At 38.7% G+C, this 19,195-nt stretch overlaps 1 protein-coding gene across 6 annotated transcripts in view; it reads left to right on the top strand.

Annotated features, from left to right (window-relative positions):
* Nucleotides 1–203: 203 nt before the first annotated feature.
* The window catches only part of NPHP1 (nephrocystin 1), a 61,317-nt gene continuing 42,325 nt past the window's right edge, over nucleotides 204–19,195 (top strand). For 2 of the 6 annotated variants that reach the window (XM_014731027.3, XM_001494414.7), the window contains exons 1-6: nucleotides 204–365; nucleotides 3,514–3,587; nucleotides 8,269–8,329; nucleotides 9,398–9,522; nucleotides 17,132–17,357; nucleotides 17,671–17,772. In XM_014731027.3, the coding sequence (XP_014586513.2) occupies nucleotides 297–365; nucleotides 3,514–3,587; nucleotides 8,269–8,329; nucleotides 9,398–9,522; nucleotides 17,132–17,357; nucleotides 17,671–17,772 (657 nt within the window). In that variant the 5' untranslated portion in view covers nucleotides 204–296. The remainder of the gene's footprint in view (nucleotides 366–3,513; nucleotides 3,588–8,268; nucleotides 8,330–9,397; nucleotides 9,523–17,131; nucleotides 17,358–17,670; nucleotides 17,773–19,195) is intronic. The other 4 variants (XM_070236159.1, XM_023618699.2, XM_070236160.1 and 1 more) reach the window with 2 other exon arrangements.

Genomic DNA, 19,195 nt, shown 5'->3' with positions numbered 1-19,195 from the left:
TGGGACATGTAGTTTCGTGCGCCGTGGGGCATTCTCCCCGACCCCCGACTCCAATCCTTTGGAGTTGACAGGGAAACAAAAGATGAGTGCCGGGGCAGTCAGCGCGAGCTGCCAGCTCAGGATCTGGAGGTCGCAGGGTGGCTACCGCCGGAGAAGACGTTCCCCACACTGTCCTCGCGTCCGACCTTCCCGGCCCTGGGACTGCGCGGCGGGCGCGCGGTGATGGCGTCACCTTCCGGCGCCGCCGCTTTGGTTTCCCGGGCGACCGGCGGGAGGTGGGCGCCAAGGCGAGGGAGATGCTGGCGAGGCGGCCGCGGGATCCCCTCCAAGCCCTGCAGCGCCGCAGTCAGGAACTGAAGCAACAGGTACCGTCTGGCTGTCGGGCGGGGGACCTGGGCACCGTGAGGTGGCCTGGGCTCTGGCGGCGGGCGAGAAATGGGGCTCACCCTAATCGTCGGAACCTGCTCGCAACCCACTTACCTTCCCGAGTGCTAACACTCCCCTACCCGCAACATCCCAGCACCAAACCCTGATTCCAAGCCCTGTCCTCCCAACCCAGCCGAACTACTGGCTGTACCTCCGGAAAATCATGACCTTCGACGAAGCGCTCTCCCCACCCGCCTCCCCGCCCTGGCGTCTCAGTCTCCAACCCTAACAACCCGACCTCACCTCCAAATCTAAACTTTTAGCAAATAACCATTTCTAACCTCTCTGCGCCCAACATCTCTCCACTCTCCATGCCCCCTTTGCGCCTTCTTCACTTATTGCTTCACATGAACTCAAGCGAAATAGGTGGCAAGGAATAATCCTAATAATGTGAGGAAAATGTTAAGATCTGACTAATGAGCAAAGGGCATGAACTAAAGAAGAAATACCAGTAACTCATAAACCTGAGAAAAATTATCTTCAAAGATAATTAAGTGCGAAGGAAATAAGATATCACCAACATTTTAAAATCACAATCCTCGGTACTGGGGAGGGTGTGATGAGACAGGTACTCACATACTCCAGTGTATAAGGCGCAGGATTTCTGGAAAGCAGTTTGATAAGATGTAGCAAATATTCATGTGCTTACGTTTCTGGGAACTTACCATAGATAATAATTAAAAATTAGGACAGATTGATATATAAAAGTGATCATCACAGTGTTACTTAGAAAAGACTGGATACAACTTAAATGATCAATAACAGGGGAATGGATAAGTAACTTATGATGGGATAATAATACCATGATTAAAATTTTGTGAAAGAGATTTTAATGTTAGGGAAAATATATGTGTGATAAAATGTTAAGTTAGAAAAAGAATATAAAGTTGGATATACAGCATTTACAGTAATACAGTAATACAATTTTTCTATATATAATATACTAGAAAAAAGATAGAAGGAAACATGCCAAAATGGCAATCTGTGTGTTGTCTTCATACTTTCTGATATTTTCAAAAGTTTGTACACTGTCTGTATGTTACTTTAAAAAATAAGAAAAAGTAGTAATTAATGAATTGTTAATTTATTTTCTGAAATTCTTATTTCATTTTACTAATTTTACCTTTTATTTTTCATTTGATCTATTACCAAATATTGTTTCCACTAAATAAAATTATTTTATAATCTTTGGCAGACAAGAAATTTATTGAATGCTCATATTTTATTCAATTTGGGACTTGTTTAAAAAGTACAAAAGATTTGATAACTATTTCTGAAATGACTCTATTGGAATTATAGTAGTGCAACAAAAACAAAATACTCTTCTTGTAGAAATAAATATGGAACTTGAAGCATTGACTTACGCTGAGCTTTGGCCTAGATGGATCTAATTTTGAATTTGTTGGGAAATTGAGAGAACCAGGAAAAGCTTTAGAAGTAAACCAGGAAATTTATTATTAAAACAAAGATGAAACAGACAAACTATGACAAGGATAATTCAGCCTGGAAGAGAATTGGCTCGGGAGCCTTTTGACACCCTGGCAGCCTGGGAAGGGCTCTTTGATAGCGTCAGCTGATTCCTCCCTGTCCCCACAGAGGACACTTGAAGCAAAAAACGGGGCAGATTTCTGACTGAGTGTCCATGGACAAATAATCAGGAGCCCATCTGGGTCATGCCTGTGGTGGCTGACTCTGTCACTAGGTGTGTGAATTTTGTAGATGACGCTTATACAGATGCAAGATAGCAAGAGTAGAGAAGAAGCTAGTGAACTTTTATTTCTCTTTTTTCGTCCACTTTTTCTTCACATGATCTATAGAAAAGGACCCAAAAGAAGTGTGTGCCTCCTTTGTGGGTGCATTGGCAAAGTTACATGTGGCATTTGGGAAATACTAGGTCAAGATATAAGATATAAGAATAAGGATAAGTAACCCTCATACACTGTTGGTGGGAATGCAAACTGGTACAGCCACTATGGAAAACAGTATGGAGATTTCTCAAAAAGTTAAAAATAGAAATACCCTATGACCCAGCCATCCCATTACTGGGTATCTATCCTAAGAACCTGAAATCAGAAATCTCAAGAGTCCCTTGCACCCCTATGTTCATCGCAGCATTATTTACAATAGCCAAGACGTGGAACCAACCTACATGCCCAGAAACTGATGATTGGATAAAGAAGATGTGGTATATATACACAATGGACTACTACTCAGCCATAAAAAAAGACAAAATTGGCCCATTCACAACAACGTGGATGGACCTCGAGGGTATTATGTTAAGCGAAATAAGCCAGTCAGAGAAAGACGAACTCTATATGACTCCATTCATAGGTGGAAGTTAGTATATTGATTAGGAGATCTGATCGGTGGTTACCAGGGAAAAGGGGGGGTGGAGGGAGGGCACAAAGGGGGAAGTGGTGTACCCACAACATGACTAACAAAAATGTACAACTGAAATCTCACAAGGTTGTAATCTATCATAACATTAATAAAAAAAAAAAAAAGAATAAGGATAAGCAAATTCATGCTATATTCATACAATGAATAGTATTCAGCAATAAGAAGGAACAAACTAGTGATGCACACAACAACATGGAAGCATCTCAAAAACCTGTGTCGTGAAAGGATTATATGGAGTACATGCTTTCTGGGGTAATAGTAATTTCCTATATGTTTATAGGGGTTTGGGTTACACGGACGTATGCATTTGCCCAAACTCAGCAAATGTATACTTAATATTTGTGCATTTCATTGTATGTAAAGATCACACCAGAATATTGAACTCCAGTTGATGATACCCACGGAGCATTATTCCAGGGGAAATGTATGGATGATTGTGGTTTACTTTGAAATACGTAAAAAATAAGATGGATTGATGAATGGATGGATCAAATAGGTATAGTAAAACGTTAATGGTAGAATCTAGGTCGTGGATATATGAGTGTTCACTGTAAAATTCTTTCAACTTCATTGTGTGTTTAAAAGTGTTCATTATAAAATATTGGGAAAAAAAGAATTAAAATTTATTTCCTAAGGTTATATGGCATTTAACAATATGATCTATTAAACTGTCTCCATTTGTTGTAGGTTGATAGTTTGCTTTCTGAGAGTCGATTGAAAGGAGCTCTAGAATCCAGTAGAAGGCGAGACATTTACCAAAGGTAAAGCATACTAAATTGTTTAAACTTTCCAGGAATTGCACTTACCAATGAGCAGTGTTTACAGCATAGAAATTGTTTGAGGCACTATTTCTTTCCTTTTTTTTATTAGTACAGTTTCCAAAAAGATAAAATAATAACGGGAAATAATACGTATTGAAGTAACAGTGAATGAAATTTTCCACAACGTGTTTAAAATACTTCTTGCAGTTACCTATATCTACTGGGTCTAAATACTGTAATGATAAGATTAAATAGAGAATTAAAAATGTTAAAAAGAGGCAAGTTACATTTATTTTATACTGTGTGTACCAGACAATGTGGTCCGTGCTCTAAGAACTTTTTCTTCATTAATTTTCACAGTAACCATGAGATACTTATTAATGCAGGTGAGAAAATTAAGGTTCACAGTGGTTAGTCAATATGTCTAACATTACTTTGCTATAAGGCTTTGAAGTAGGAAGATCGTAAAAATGTTTTAAGACAGCTCAGAAGTGCAGAAGTCAAACAAGCGAGGGAAGGAACCTAAGTGCTGTCTCAGTGGATCTTCCGGCTTTGGTCCCTTTGAATCAAGTGGAAGGATTACATCATGGTACAACTGGATCTAGGAGAAACCAGCCTGAAGCCAGAGGTTACGGGCTTGCTGTTGTGACAGCAACTATAGAAGCTGTTCAGAGGGAACATTGGTGGCTTAGGCAGAATTACGGTGGGCCCTTGGCCTGTGTAGCCCCAGATCCTGTGGCCTGGTCAGAAATCTATTAGCAGGATGGTGACTTTAACTCCCTTGAGATGGGAAAACTGTTCTCTCAGTGGGTGTTTTTTTTGTTTCTTTGTTTTGACTTTTTCTTAATCCCTGGGAGAGTTTAAAATTACATATACATGATGAACTAAATCAAATTAGACTATTAATACTTTTGTGTTAAGTTTAGGACATCATTAAGATAATCTGTATGTTTTGGGTATTTAAAGAGTTTGTAACATTCTACAGAACATGAGATTCATTCTTTTAGTTTAAATGATTCATTAGAATCATTTGGAAAAGTTTTGTTTAAGTCAGGCATTCAAAATGCTTAAAAGCAAAATAAAATGTTTTTAAAATTTTTTTTAAAGATTGGCACCTGAGCTAACAACTTGCCAATCTTTTTTTTCTTTTTTGCTTTTTCTGCCCAAATCCCCCCAGTAGATAGTTGTGTATTTTAGTTGTGGGTCCTTCTATTTGTGGCACGTGGGACGCCGCCTCAACATGGCCTGATGAGCGGTGCCATGTCCACACCCAGGATCCAAACCAGTGAAACCCTGGGCCGCTGAAGCGGAACACTCGAACTTAACCACTCGGCCCGCAAGATAAAATTTAAATGAATTTTAAAACGTCGAAGGCAATTTAATTAACAACATTTATTAGTAAAATTGATTGTTTAAGGAATTTAGTTCAAGTTGAATAATCAACAGTAATGAAAGAAAAGGTGAAGTTGATTGTCCTTGCTTTACTAGATTTAAAAATAGCATAAGATTTATAGGCTGAATTTGAAGGCCCAGGGAAAACTGGGTTTTTAAATTTTATTTTAATAAATTAATAATTATTTTTAAACCCAAATAACCATAGATAGTCTTCTGTGTATAAAATGATCCCCTCAGAGTCGTTTGAAAATTCACATTGACATTTGCATGTCTGAAAATATCATTTTGCCCTTATGTTTGATTAATAATTGGCTGGATATGGAGTAAAAATAATTTCTACTTAAACCTTTGATGCCTTGTCAGGTTTCTTTACACCCAGGGATGCTGATAAACTTGGTGAACATTCCTTTATAATTGACCGGTTAGGGGCTTTTTCTCTTGAGCTTTAGGTTTTGAGATTTCCTCACGATGTTTTTATCCTGCTCAATACCCAGTGGGTCTTTGCAGTTTGAAAATTCTTGTCTTTCATGAGTTCTGGGAGATCTTCTTTTACTAAAAGATAACTTTTTACTTCTATTTGTCTGTTTCTTCCTGAAACACTTTTGAGCCAGGCATCCTATCTGCTGGACTATCCTTAGAGCTCTCTCCCCATTAATAGTTTTTGTTTCTGTCTTTTGTTTACACCTGGGAGATTCTCCTGGCTTTTTCATTTTAACTTTTCTGTGGAATGTTTTATTTCGCCAGCCATATTGTTAATTGACAAGTGTTTTTGCTTGTTCTTTAATTGTTCTGTTTTTCATAGCATCATGTTTTCAGATTATTTCCTTAGTACTTCCATGATTAGGGAATTTTTTTTTTAAGTTCTCTTCTGTTGTTTGTGTTGTCTTTGGTTCCTCTGGCCTCAGCTTATTTGTTTATTTAATTTTGGTTAGTTTTAAATTTTATATTCCATGTTGCTGGTTTTCTTTATTATGTCCAGTGGCCCTTGGGTTATCTATCCACTTTTATTTAAGAATAAGGGATGAGGTTGATTATTCTAGAGAGCTGTAGGGGTTCTTCTGCTGTTGTGTGTGTTGGTCTTTCCTACTGGTACTATCCTCTGATGGGAGTGCAGCTCTTCGTACACAGGCAGGGCTTCTCAGGGGCCCAGAACTAGCCTTTAGTCTGAGGAGCCCCCAGTGCCAGAGCAGGTTTAACTCTGGCGTACAGGAAACTTCCTTGGCAGCTATCATTCTCCCCAGGTCATTCATTCATTTCTTTTCTCTTTTTAGAAGGGTCTTCTGGTAGGTAGAGAGGGATGAGGTGAGAGAAAGGAGAACTGTCAGGTTTTCTGTAGAACAGACTTTTTAAAAAGTCAAAGACCTATGATAAAAGGGCCTTAACTAGATCTAAACTTAGTTGATATCTTTACTCTCTCCCTGAATAATGTAAAGACCTTAAATTGTGTTAAGACTGGTTTTCCTCTTAATAGCTTAGATGTTGTGGATGTTATTTAATTTGTATGATAAAGTATGTAAAGCCAACGCCAGCCATTGTGCCTGGCTTCACCTGGGGAACCTCGTGACGCGCTGCCGCAGACACGCGTCAGGTGACCCCCTGTCCTTCGTACCTGCCGACCCAGATCGTGGCCTTTTCTTCCCAGCAGATCACGCCCCTCTTACGCTTGTATGGCTTCTTCCTCTCTTTATAGAAGAACGTGCTTCCATCCTTTTCCCAGGCAGCAGAAATTTGTTGAAATCTCTTATTGACAGGCGGTCCCTCTTTCAGTCTCTTGTGCCCAGGGTTCATTACCTTTTAAAATATTTTAATCATTTTTTGGTGGGGTTTCAGGAGGCAGTGAAGATGAACATGTGCTTAGTTTTTATCCTGATCCAGACATCTTAAAATATCTGAACAGTCTGAGGATTTTAATAATTTTATAGACAGGAAGGGGATAATTATAATAAATAATTTGTGTTATTTGTATATTCCATGAAAATAGTTTTCCACTCGGGCTCTTAAGTGAAATTTCTGAGGCTGAGTTTCAGTTAGGATTCTTTTGGTCAAGTAACAGGACACCTGTTAAAATGAGCGGCTTTACTGTCAGTCTCATGTAACAAAAAATCTGGGGACAGGTTCTCCCAGGGTAGGTTAGTGGCTCTTGATGCCCTCAAGGACCAGCCCTTGCTGTCCTTCTGCTTTGCCATCCTCAGCTTGTCAGGAATGACTCTCCTCACCTTTGCCAAGTCCTCAGGCATCAGCATCTAAAAGCAGAAAGGAGGAGGATTCCTTACACACCGCATCAGGGAGGATAAAATGGGAGGAAGTGCCTAACATTCCTTTCACGTTTCCTTGGCCCCTCTTACCTGCCTTAGGTGTCAGTGGGAGGCCGACCCTGCCAGCATAGAGGAGGTGGCAGAAGGGCTCTGGGGTAGGTAACTAGCAGGGTCAGCCACAGTTTGATCTTTCCACTTCTCTTTTTCTGACTCTTTCACAAAGGATTTTTGTCCCCCTTTTCACTGCTTATTTCATTAGCCTCTGTAAGAAGAAGAAAGAACTGACTCAAACAGCAGAAAAATATTGACTTTTGAAGATTATTATTTGATAAAGCATTTGATTTTTGAAAACTCCCATCATTAGCTGTAGCCCATTTTCAGTCCTTTTTTTTTTTTTACTTCTTTTTTATTTGGGCGTCTAAGACTTCAGCTAAATCATATGAGCTGTTTACGGAATAACTAAAACGCTGAACCAGTAGGGACAGGCCAAGTTCAAAAGGGGAGTGCGCCGTGGTGAGGAGAGCCCAGCTGTGGCATCCTGAACACTGCCTTCACAGTGCTGCTCTGTGCTGACCAGCAGTGGCCACTTTCTGGAAGCTCCCTCTCTTGAGCTGGAGTGAGGCTCAGATGAGGTGGTGCTGGTGCGTGCTCACCATTGTGCCCGTGCATAGTGCACTGTAGCTGTTATCATTGTTGATTGTGTCTCCGTGGCTAGGTCCTAGGTTTATGGAATTTTAGGACTGGGGAAGTATTTTAAAGTTCAGTGCTTTCCTGATTTTAGGGGTAGGAAACTGAAGCCCGACTCCCTCCAGCTTTCTGAGCCGTGGTTATCCTGTGTGCCTGAGAGCTTGGCGGTGAGGATCACCTGAGCTAATGGGCGGAGAAGTATTTGCATGTGAATTTGTTAACATCATTCATACAATGGCCAACTGCCTCGCCTGCTTAAAGACTGACATATGATTTTATAAAATAACTTTCTGGTTCTGACAATAGAAAAATCAATCTTTTTTTCTTTCTTTTTAAAAATTTAGATGTATCCAGTTAAAACAGGCAATAGATGAAAATAAAAATACTCTTCAAAAATTAAACAAAGTAAGTATTACGGCTAATCATATTACAAAAAATCTGCTTTTAGGCAAGTATTTTCGTTAAGTGGGAATCTATTAGAGTGGGTAAGTTCTGGGGTTCGTTAGTGGTGAAGTGTAATGTGGGCAGTGCTGGCTGCCCAGCATGCTTACTGAGTATGTGCTGTGGAGCAGAAAAGCCAAGGCTCCAAATACTCATACCACTTCAGCTTTGATGAACTCCCTCAGCATTGAGGACTCAGAAAATTCCAGAAGAAGCTAGTGTATTTTTGCATTGTGTAAGTTTTATGTTTTACAGGTTAGAATCATTTTCATTTTACTGCATTGTGGGGAGACAGCACCTAATCTGGCCCTGAGGGTAGGCGGTAAAGAAGCTTCTTGTATCACGTGGCAGCTCTGATTTCCATGACTCAGTAGAAACAGGAGGACCCAGAATTTGCTTTTGGCAGTGCCTTCAGGAGTTTTCCTTTTAGTATGAGCCTGAGCTTCAGCGAGGTGTCCAGGGCCAGAGACGCCCAGAGCACGGGAAGTGGAAGGCCTGTGAAACCCGGCCCCCTGCCTATGGATGACTCCACTGCATCTGAGACGAGTGGTCACTGAGCATCTCTTCTGAATCCCTCCAGTGACGCAAACCTCTTTGATTTAGGAGGCAGACTGACCCTAAATTTGAAAACCTAGTTTCCACAGGTGAGGAAACTGAGGCTCCCAAAGGCGAAGCGGCTTGCCCAGTGTCTCGCTGTCAGTAAGCGGCAGAACGTGGGGTTGGCACTTGTCTTTTTGACTCCAAAGCCGGTCTTCTGTCTGGAGCCTGTCCCTTCCTGACTATAGAGAGTCTGCAGTACCTGGGCAAGAAAACAACCGAAACAAGTAGGATAATTTTGTTTTTTCATTTGGTTTGCATTCCAACATGATCATCTACATTCCTTTTAATCTTATTTCTCTGAGGTCGGTCTAGTCTCATGTTGGTATTTGCTTTGTCTTCCAGCCCTTATTGGAGGTTTTTTTTCTTTTAAAATAAATGTAATAGGGAACTGAAATAAATTTTTCAGTGAAATAGATTTCTATTCTCTCTTAGGCTGATGAACCTGCACCTGTCGGGAACTATGATCAGAAAAAAAAGGAGGAGCACAGTCTTTTGGATAAGCTTACCCACCAACTGCAGGAACTTGCTGTGTCCTTAAGAAGAGAAGATGTAACTGAGTATGCTTCTTTTTGTCCTCCCTTTGTTTCAGATATTATGTCACCAATGGTTTGAATGTTTGGCTCAGAATAGACACGTGACAGTATAGATATAAACAAATGACGGTAAGAGTGTGATCAGTTGACAGTAATTTATTGTGTATGGTAGAAAGTGTTAGATCCCATGAGAGATGTAAAGACGTGGAAGTCAGAATCTCTGCCCTCAGGTAATTTATAATCTAGTTGGGGAAATAAAACAGATCTGAAAAGCTAAATAAACAAATGTTAGAACATAGGGATGATGTATTTAATGTCAATTTTGATATGTAAAAAGAAAATTATTTGGATTGTCTACGTGCATATTTCCTCTTTTCATAAATATTCTTTAAAAATTAGAGGCAGAGGGGCTGGCCCATGGCCAAGTGGTTAAAGTTCCACGCACTCTATTTAGGTGCAGCCCCAGTTTGTGGGTTCAGATCCTGGGCGTGGACCTACTCCACTCATCAGCCATGCTGTGGATGTATCCCACATACAAAGTAGGGGAAGATTGGCACAGATGTTAGCTCAGGGCTAATCTTCCTCAAGCAAAAAACGAGGAAGATTGGCAATGGATGTTATCTCAGGGTGAAACGTCCTCACCAAAAAAAATTAGAGACAGAAACATGCATTGTTTTTCTGTCGGAGTGAATGTTAATAATAGCCTTTGCAAAGTGGAAAGAAAACTTGATGGTATAAACAAACCCAATTTGTGGAAAGCAAAAAGGAAAAAATCAACTATTTAGATTCTTCAAATGCTATTCCCATACTTTTTTTTTTTTTTTTTTTGATGAGGAAGATTGGCCCTGAACTAACATCTGTTGCCAATCTTCCCCTTTCTGCTTGAGGAAGATTGTCCCTAAGCTAACATCTGTGCCAGTCTTCCTCTATTTTATATGGGACACTGCCACAGCATGGCTTGATGAGTGGTATGCAGGTCCATGCCCGGTATCTGAACTTGCAAACTCCAGGACACCAAAATGGAGTGTGCAAACTTAACCACTATATCGCCAGGCTAGCCCCTGTTCCCATACTTTTACACCATATCAGCCAAAGGATGTAGATACAAGAATTCTAGAATTTCCACTAATTTGCAGTACCGAGAATGACAAAGTAGCTGGGATGAGACTTAACCTTCCTACCATAAACAACTATAATATCTGGACAAAATATACAAAACAGCTGTTTGAAGTCATTGAACATCAGCTAAGCAAGGCTGATATGCTTAATACAGGGAAACACAAGAGATGAGTCCTACATTCACCCAGACCCTCTCCCTGGGGATTTTACGTTCTCTGGTGCAGGGAGATTGATCCCAAACAGGGAGCAGCAGTCTTACTGGGCTGAGCAGGCAGACATCAAATTTTGGAGTTGCTAAGGCCACTGGACCTTGTAGGGGGAGAGAAGGGAGTTGCAGAGAGACAACTCAAGAAATTTGAATGCACTCTGGGCTACACAGAGCATGATTCCAGAAGTTCTGGCGGAAAGCACCTGCTGGGAGACTAAGAGCTTAAAAGATTCTGGAGGTCACATAGTCCTGGGAAAATATTGGAGTTTGCACCCAGCTAGGGTAAAGAGATCTCAGTGAACAGTTCAGGCATTTAGTGGAGATCACAGATGGCCCATGCCCTGGGAGTAAGGAGAACACCCTAATGTTAAGAACTGGGATCTTGGAATAAAGACAAAACTGAAGTGGATCTTCTTCAACAAAGCCCCAAACCAGACCTCAACAGGAACAAGATAATTTAACTGTGTAACAGAACAAAATTCAACACTCTTTAAAGGAAGATGGGGTAATCCAATCCAAGGTCTCTAAGTGTATCATCCACAATGTCCAGTAATAACAAAAAATTACTAGAAACACAAACAAGCCAGGGAAAAGAAATGATCAATAATCAAGCAATAAGATAGTCAATAAAAGCAGATCCAGGTCTGAAGCAGATAGCAGAGTTAGCTGACAAGGACTTCTAAATAATATGATTAATGTGTTAAAGGAAATGGAAGAAAAAATGGATGAAATGGAAGAAGGTAGAGTGTTTTGAGAGAATTCAAATGTAGACAATAATCAAATGAACATTCTACAACTGCAGAATATAATATCTAATAAAATAATAGCTGAGAACTTTCTAAATCTGATCCAATATATAGATTCAAAAAGGTAGAAAATGTGTTATAATAAAGAGAAAAATTTTAATCAGTAGAAACTCAGACGACCCAAATGTGAGAATTAGCAAACAAGAACTATAAAACAACTATTTTCAATATGTTAAAGAACTTTTGAGAAAAGATGGACAGATTGGATGAATGGAGAGAAATCTTACGCAGATAAATGGAAGCTAATAAAGACCAAAACGGAAATTCTGAAACTAAAAAGTACAATATATGAAGTGAAAAAAAGTTACTAGATGATTTAACAGAAGATTGCATACAATAGAGGAAAGGATCAGTGAACCCAAAGACAGAGCAATAAAAAACTTTCAAACTCATGCACAAAAAGAAAAACAGAGTGCAAAGAACAGAACAGAATGTACGAGAGTTGTGGGACATGATCAAAAGTTAAGATACATGTAATTGAAGTCCCAGAAGGAGAGGAGAGAAAGAATGGAGCACAAGGAAATATTTAAATAAATTTTTAAATTGAAATCTAAAAAGGTATCAATCTGCTGATTCAAGAATCTCAGGGAACCCCAAGTGGAATAAATGTAAAGGAAACCACACATTTGTGCATCATAGTCAAACTGCTGGAAACCAGTGATCACTAGGAAATCTTAAAAGCAGCCCGGGAAAAAAGGAAACATCATGTACAGGCATATGACAGTTAGAATTAAAGTTGACATCTTATTAATAAAAATTCAGGACAGAAGACAATAAAAGGGTTGAAAGAAAAAAATCTATCAACCCAGAATTCTGTATCTAGCAAAAGTATCTTTCAAAAATTAAAGTGAAATAAAGACATTTTCAGACAAAAAAAAAAAGCTGAGGAAATTTGTCAACAAAAGCTAACAAATTTGGCAAAGGAAGTTCTTCAGGCTAGAAGAAAATGATCCCATGTGGAAACTTGGATCTACAAGATTGAATGTAGAGCTCTGGTATGTGGGTAAATATAAAAGCCTATTTTTTTCTTTTCTAGATGCCTTTAAAAGGGACTTGATTGTGTAAAGCAAGACATATTTGGGGATTTATATAGTATACAGTCGGTTCTCATTATCTGCAGTACTTAACGTTCCGTACAGTTGCTGTGAACACTGGATTAGTGAATACTAAACCAGTGCCTCTAAAGGAAATCTAGAGTTAGGTTCCTGTGAAGCTCTGGTCACAACAGTTTCATTAACTGGGTCATACATGTCCTTGTTTTATGTGTGTTTCAGTTTAAAGACACTTTAATATCTATTATTGATTCATTAACATTGAACTCACGACCAACAGCGCTATAACTCATGCCTGAACAAATCTTACCTAACACTGATTTTCTCCACTAGGCACATCACAGCCTTCTTGTGCATAGGAACACTACACAACTCTTCAGCAGTATTTTTGGAGGCCATTTTAAATGGCAAGATCAACAAAAAGCACAAAAATGCAAAGAACATGGCACTAAATAAAATAAGTAGATGAATTTCCAAATACAGAATTAGCAAATAATGAAGATCAGCTGTACGTAGAAGTAAAATATATGACAACAATGGCACAACATTAGTTAAAAGGGCTGGCAGGGTAAATGGAATGGTATCTTAAAGTCCTTTTATTTTTGGTGAAATGTAATTTTGATTTAGGTTAGACTGTGATAAGTTAGGGATGTATATTGTAATATCTAGAACAATCACTAGCAAAATAAGCTGAAGAAGTAACTAAAAAACAGCATAGACAATAAGGTGGCATACTAAAAATGACTCGCCCAAAAGAGACAAGAAAGGAGAAACAAAAAAACAAGGCAAATAGAAACTAAATAGTAACATGGTTTGAATGCATCCATATGGATTAAATATAAATGGAATAACACTCCAATTAAGAGAAAGAGATTGTCAGATGGATTTTTTAAAAACCCATATAGGGGCTGGCCCTGTGGCTGAGTGGTTAAGTTTGTGCTCTCTGCTTTGGCGGCCCAGGGTTTCACCAGTTCAGATCCTGGGTGCAGACCTCCATTGCTCATCAAGCCATACTGAGGTGTCATCCCACATAGCAGAGCCAGAAGGACCGACAACTAGAATATACAACTACGTACTGGGGGGCTTTGAGGACAAGAAGAAGAAGAAGAAGAAGAAAAAAAGATGATTGGCAACATGTTAGCTCAGGGGCCAATCTTTCAAAGAAGAAAAAAAAACCCAAATACACTTTAATGTAAAATCACAGATAGGTTGAAAGTAAAAGGCTGAAAAAGATATTTTAGGTAAACCCTAACCAAAGCAAAGCTGATGCAGTTGTATTAATATCAGCCAAAGTAGACTTTAAGGTTAAAATTAATTTTATAGACAAAGACATGTCATGGTAGTGAAAGAATCAATTCAATAGGGAGAAATCATCCTAATGTGTATGCACCTAATTACATAGCTTCAAAATGTATAAAGCAAAAGTTGCCAGAACTGAAGGAACGCTATAAAATCCACAGTCCTTAACAACCTTTACCTAATTACACATATATTCATAGAACACTGCATTCAACTAGGTAATACACATTTTTTCAAGGTGCACATATTACACTGACCAAAATGAACTATGTTGGACAATAAAGCAATTGTCAACAAATTTCAAAGGATTGAAATCATTCAGTCTTTGATGACTTGGAATTACATTAAAACTCAATGGCAACTTAAAACTAATATAATGTTATATATCTATTATATCTCAATTAAAAAAACTTCAATGACAGAAAAATAACTAAAAATCTCAAATATTTGCAAATTAAGTTGCACACTTCTATATAACTTGAGTCAAAGAAAATATTACAATAGAAATTTAAAAATATTTTGAGTGGTAATAAAATGCAACTTGTGAGCTGCAGCTAACGCCATGCTGAGAGGGAAATTTATAGCTTTAAGTACATAGTTTAGAAAAGAAGAGAAGCTGAAAATCAATTATTAAAGTTTCCAACTTAAGAAGATGGAGAAAGAACAGCAAATTAAACCCAAGGACAGGAAAAGGAAGGAAATAATAAAAATAAGATCAGAAAACAGAGAATAATAGACACACAGTAGATAAAATTAATAAAGCCAAAAATTGATTCTTTGGAAAAATTAATTAAATAAATAAATTCCTAGCAAGACTGATCAAGAAAGGAGAAAGAGAAGGAAAAAAAAAAAAGAAACAAGGCTGAAAACTGTAATCACTACAAATCCCACAGAAATTAAAAGGGCACTATGAAGATATTATGAACAAGTTTATGCCAATAAATTTGAAAATTTAGATAAAATAAACTCCTTGAAAAATAAAATATATTCAGATTGACACAAGATGAATAGAAAATCTTTATAGTCCTACTAAAATACCTACTAAAGAAGTTGAATCTATAATTAAAAACCTTCCCACAGAATGAACTCTCAGGCGGCTTCACTGATGACTTATTGCAAACTTTTAAGAAAGAAATAATACCAGTATTACAAAATCTTTCTAGAGAGTAGAAAAAGAAATTTCCCAAATTATTTTGTGAGCATTAGATAATTTTGATATCAAAACCTGACAAGAATATTTTAAGAAAAATAACAAGACCCTCATGAACAAAGGCACAAACCCAATATAAAATATTAGCAAGTGGAATCCAGTGGCATATCAAAATGACAGTACGTCATGACTAAGTGGGATTTATTCCAGAATGCAAGGTTAGTTTAACATTCAAAAATTAATAATTGAAATTCACGATAGCAACAAAAGAAGAACCATAAACAATCACGTCAAGTTCCCGTTATCCTTGGCGACATTTTAGAATAACTGACCCAGAGAAAATATGTGCAAAGTATCTCCTAAAAAAGGAAAGGGGCACGTTGAAAATCAATATGCCGTATTTTATGGATTTTTATTCTCGTGGTGTACAAATTGTTTTTTGTTAAGTCACTGTTTATGTTTAGGTCAGTGTGGTATGAGAGTGTCCTACATCTATTTTAAACAAAGTGAGCCCAATTCTTCTGTTTTTTTTCCAGAGAATATCTTATATTTGGCTGGTTTTATAGTTAGCAATGTCCGTTAGAATAAGTATTGTTATCCCCATTTGAAAGATAAGCTTCTCTGATACAAGCTTTAGGAGAGTGAAGCTCTCTTTTGTTCATTGTTGTATCCCAAGCACGTACTGTCTGTCACACGGTAGCTGCTCAGTAAACGGTGGGTGACTTTGCTGAATGTTGAATGAATAAATAAACTCAGAGAGATTTAGTGACTTATCCAAGCCAGTATTATTTTAGCTCCTCTCTCTCCCCTCACCTTCCATTTTACCTCTTAAATATCATTCTAAAACATCTATCTCTTCGTCCCTAATGCTATTTTCTTAGTTCATACTGTTGTCATGTCTCACTTGTAGCAGCCATCTCTGCCTTTAGCCCTCCTTCCAGTCTGTTCCCCATGCTGTAGCCTCGTCCTCTTTCTAAAGTGCACATCAGATCCTGCTCTTCCCTTGCTTCATTTTTGGGGACTACCTTAGAGGTAAAGCTCACATGGACTGCGTCCTCATGCCTTTCCAGCCTCATCTCTTGCTCGTTTCTTTTTCTCCAAGCCGTGTCCTACCACTCATGAGCTACTTGGTGTTCCCTGATCTTGAGCCTCCTTTTCTCCACTCCCTCCTCCTCCTTTCTACTTCCTATTTACCTGATTAATTCCAGCTCACCCCTCAAGACCTAATTCTAAGCCTTTCCTGATCCCCAGCACCCATGCAGTCTATGTTAGGTGTCCCTCTTGTGTGTTTGCTTAGTATCCTGTGTATACCTCAACTGCAGTACCTGGTGAACTGTATTGTAATTACGCATCTTCCAGATTGTCTCATTGTAAGCTCCTTGAGGACAGAGAATTGTTTCTGGTTTACCTTTGTATGCACTGTGTCTGACATGGACCTGACGTACAACATCATCGTCATCATAGCTGACTTTTAGAAAAAGGTTGCTATGGGCGGGCACTGTTCTAAACACTTTGCAAGTTTATAACTCATCTAATCCTCAGGTCAACCTAATGAGGCAGGTTCTATTATTATCTCCATTTTACCGTTGAGAAATGGAGAGCTTAAAAGAAACCTACCCAAGGTTACTCAACGGGGAGGAGACAGCCAGAATTTAAACTCAGAGCCCATACTCTGACCACTATGTAATAATGCTCCAGCAGCATTTGCTGAATGGATGAAGCCAAGACTTAAATACCAGTCTCTTGGCCTCAGCCCTGTGCATGCTCTTCCGTGTCACATACATTCCTCAGATACATTAACTCCTTCACCGCTCTCAGTCCTCAAGTCACGTATTCTTAGCTAGATGGTAGAAACTATTAGTTGTACTTTCCCCTTATTTCCTTTGTCTGCCAGTTCCAAATATGGGCCAGTTATTCTATATATAGAAGTTATATTCATACTTGATTTATTCTTATACATTATTTCAAGTGATCCTCATCGCAGAGTTATTTTTTATAGAATTGGGGCACTTACTGAAAGAGAGGAAGATGAGGATTCTGCTGAAGAAGATGAAGAAGAAGAAGAAGACGAAGAAGAAAGTGAAGAAAGTGGTGAGGAGGAAGAAGGAACAGAAGAGGAAGAGGAAGAGAAACAGGAAAATGAATCTCACCAACAGGCGACAAGTAAAGAATACGTCGCTATTGGAGATTTCACTGCTCAGCAAGTGGGAGATCTTACATTTAAGGTCGGTAGAAACAGGATTGGAACCTAACCCAAGGATAAACTTTCCTTCCTAATAGAATAAGAAAACTCTGCTTGTGTACCTGTATTACATAGTCCTGATAGGCAGTTTTTTACAATTCAATCTATTTAAATGAAGTAAGTAATAATTATGATTTACAGGCAGTAGTCAAGTGTGAAATTCTGTATGAAGTTACCTGGTAGTAAATTGGTAAAAGAGTAAATGCTTTTCTGTTTTTGAAAATAGTTTTAATGCTGAAATTCCTAATGTAGGGGTAAAACTTAATTTAAAAATTTTTACTTGGTTTTGTTTTAAGAAAGGGGAAATTCTCCGTATAATCGAAGGGAAGCCTGATGGTTGGTGGACGGCTAAGAATGCCAAGGGAGAGAAAGGTCTCGTTCCAAGAACCTACTTGGAGGTTAGTCTTCATTGTTTATTCTTTCCTTTTTCTCCCTAAACTTTTTCATTTTTAATAAAAATTAAGCTATACTCTTTGATCAATTGACTAGTGAATGACTTTAGATTTAGAATTTACTTTAATTTTAGAGGGTCAGGGCATGGCAACAATACTGTGTGTTGTGTCCTGGGGACCTGTGAAGGGTCTTGTGCAGGTGGGCCCTTGTACATTATCTCACAGAGTGAAGATGCTTTGTGCATTAATGCTGATCACAAAAATTAATAGGCACTTACTGTTTGTCGTAAAACGTAACCGCAGTGAACTTTGTGTTGACTTCTACAGATATACAATCCCTTACTAAGATGTGAACTTACTAAACATACATATTTGTAGCCTATTTTTTATGATGTAGCACGGCCATTTTCTGTGCCAGTGTGTATAGATATCTGTCTGGATCATGGCTGTCCAATAGAAAGATAATGCAAACCACAAATGTAATTTTAAATTTTCTAGTAACCACACTGAGAGGTCTTTTTTTCTGACGCCACTTCTAACACCATGTGGTTTTTCTTTGACACCAAATATGTGCTGTTTTTCCACACCAATTCTCTGAAACCAATCAGATGTCCAACAGTTCAATTCAGTTCTGACTCTAACCCCTGGGGTTAGTGCAGACCCTACAAATTAACAGCTCAGTCTCACCAGACTGCCCAACTTCAGATGCCGGTCACAAGTCCCAGGGGTCACCCTGTATTTCTGAATGACAGGCTATAAATTCAGAGGTTTCCATACCCCTCCTCAGGTTTGATAATTTGCTAGAGAGATGCACAGAACTCAGGAAAACACCTTACTTTCGTTTACCAACTTGTTATGAAAGATGCCATCAGGAACAGCCCCATGGAAGAGGCACACAGGGCAGGGTACTGGGAGGTGGAGGAATGAAACCTGGATCTTCCCTGTTCTCTCCGGGTGCCACCCTCCCAGAACTTCAAAGTGGTCACCAACCTAGAAGTTCCCTAAATCCTATCCTTTAGGGGTTTTTGTGGAGGTTTCCTTATGTAGGCATGATTGATTAAGTCATTGGCCATTGGTGATTGCATTCAATCTCCAGCTCCTTACCCTTCCCTGAAGATGAGGGGGGAGGTGCACTGAAAATTCAGACCCGGAATCATGTGATTTGTTTCTCCCCATCCAGTCCCCATCACCTCATTAGCATAAACTCAAGTGTGGTTGAGAGGGGCTCTTTATGTATAACAAAAGACACTCCTATTACCCAGGAAATTCTGAGAGTTTTAGGGACACTTACCAAGAACTGGGAATAAATATATTTTTCATTATACCATTATACCATGCACATTAAAAAAAAAGTAAAAAGAAACAGGTGACATTATTTTTAACAATATATTTTATAGTATCCACTGTATCCCAAATATTGTCATTTCAA

The sequence above is a fragment of the Equus caballus genome, chromosome 15 (genome assembly GCF_041296265.1).
Source record: "Equus caballus isolate H_3958 breed thoroughbred chromosome 15, TB-T2T, whole genome shotgun sequence".
Classification (NCBI taxonomy): domain Eukaryota; kingdom Metazoa; phylum Chordata; class Mammalia; order Perissodactyla; family Equidae; genus Equus; species Equus caballus.
Note: the sequence above shows the minus strand (reverse complement) of the source record. Positions and strands in the feature narration are given on the sequence as shown.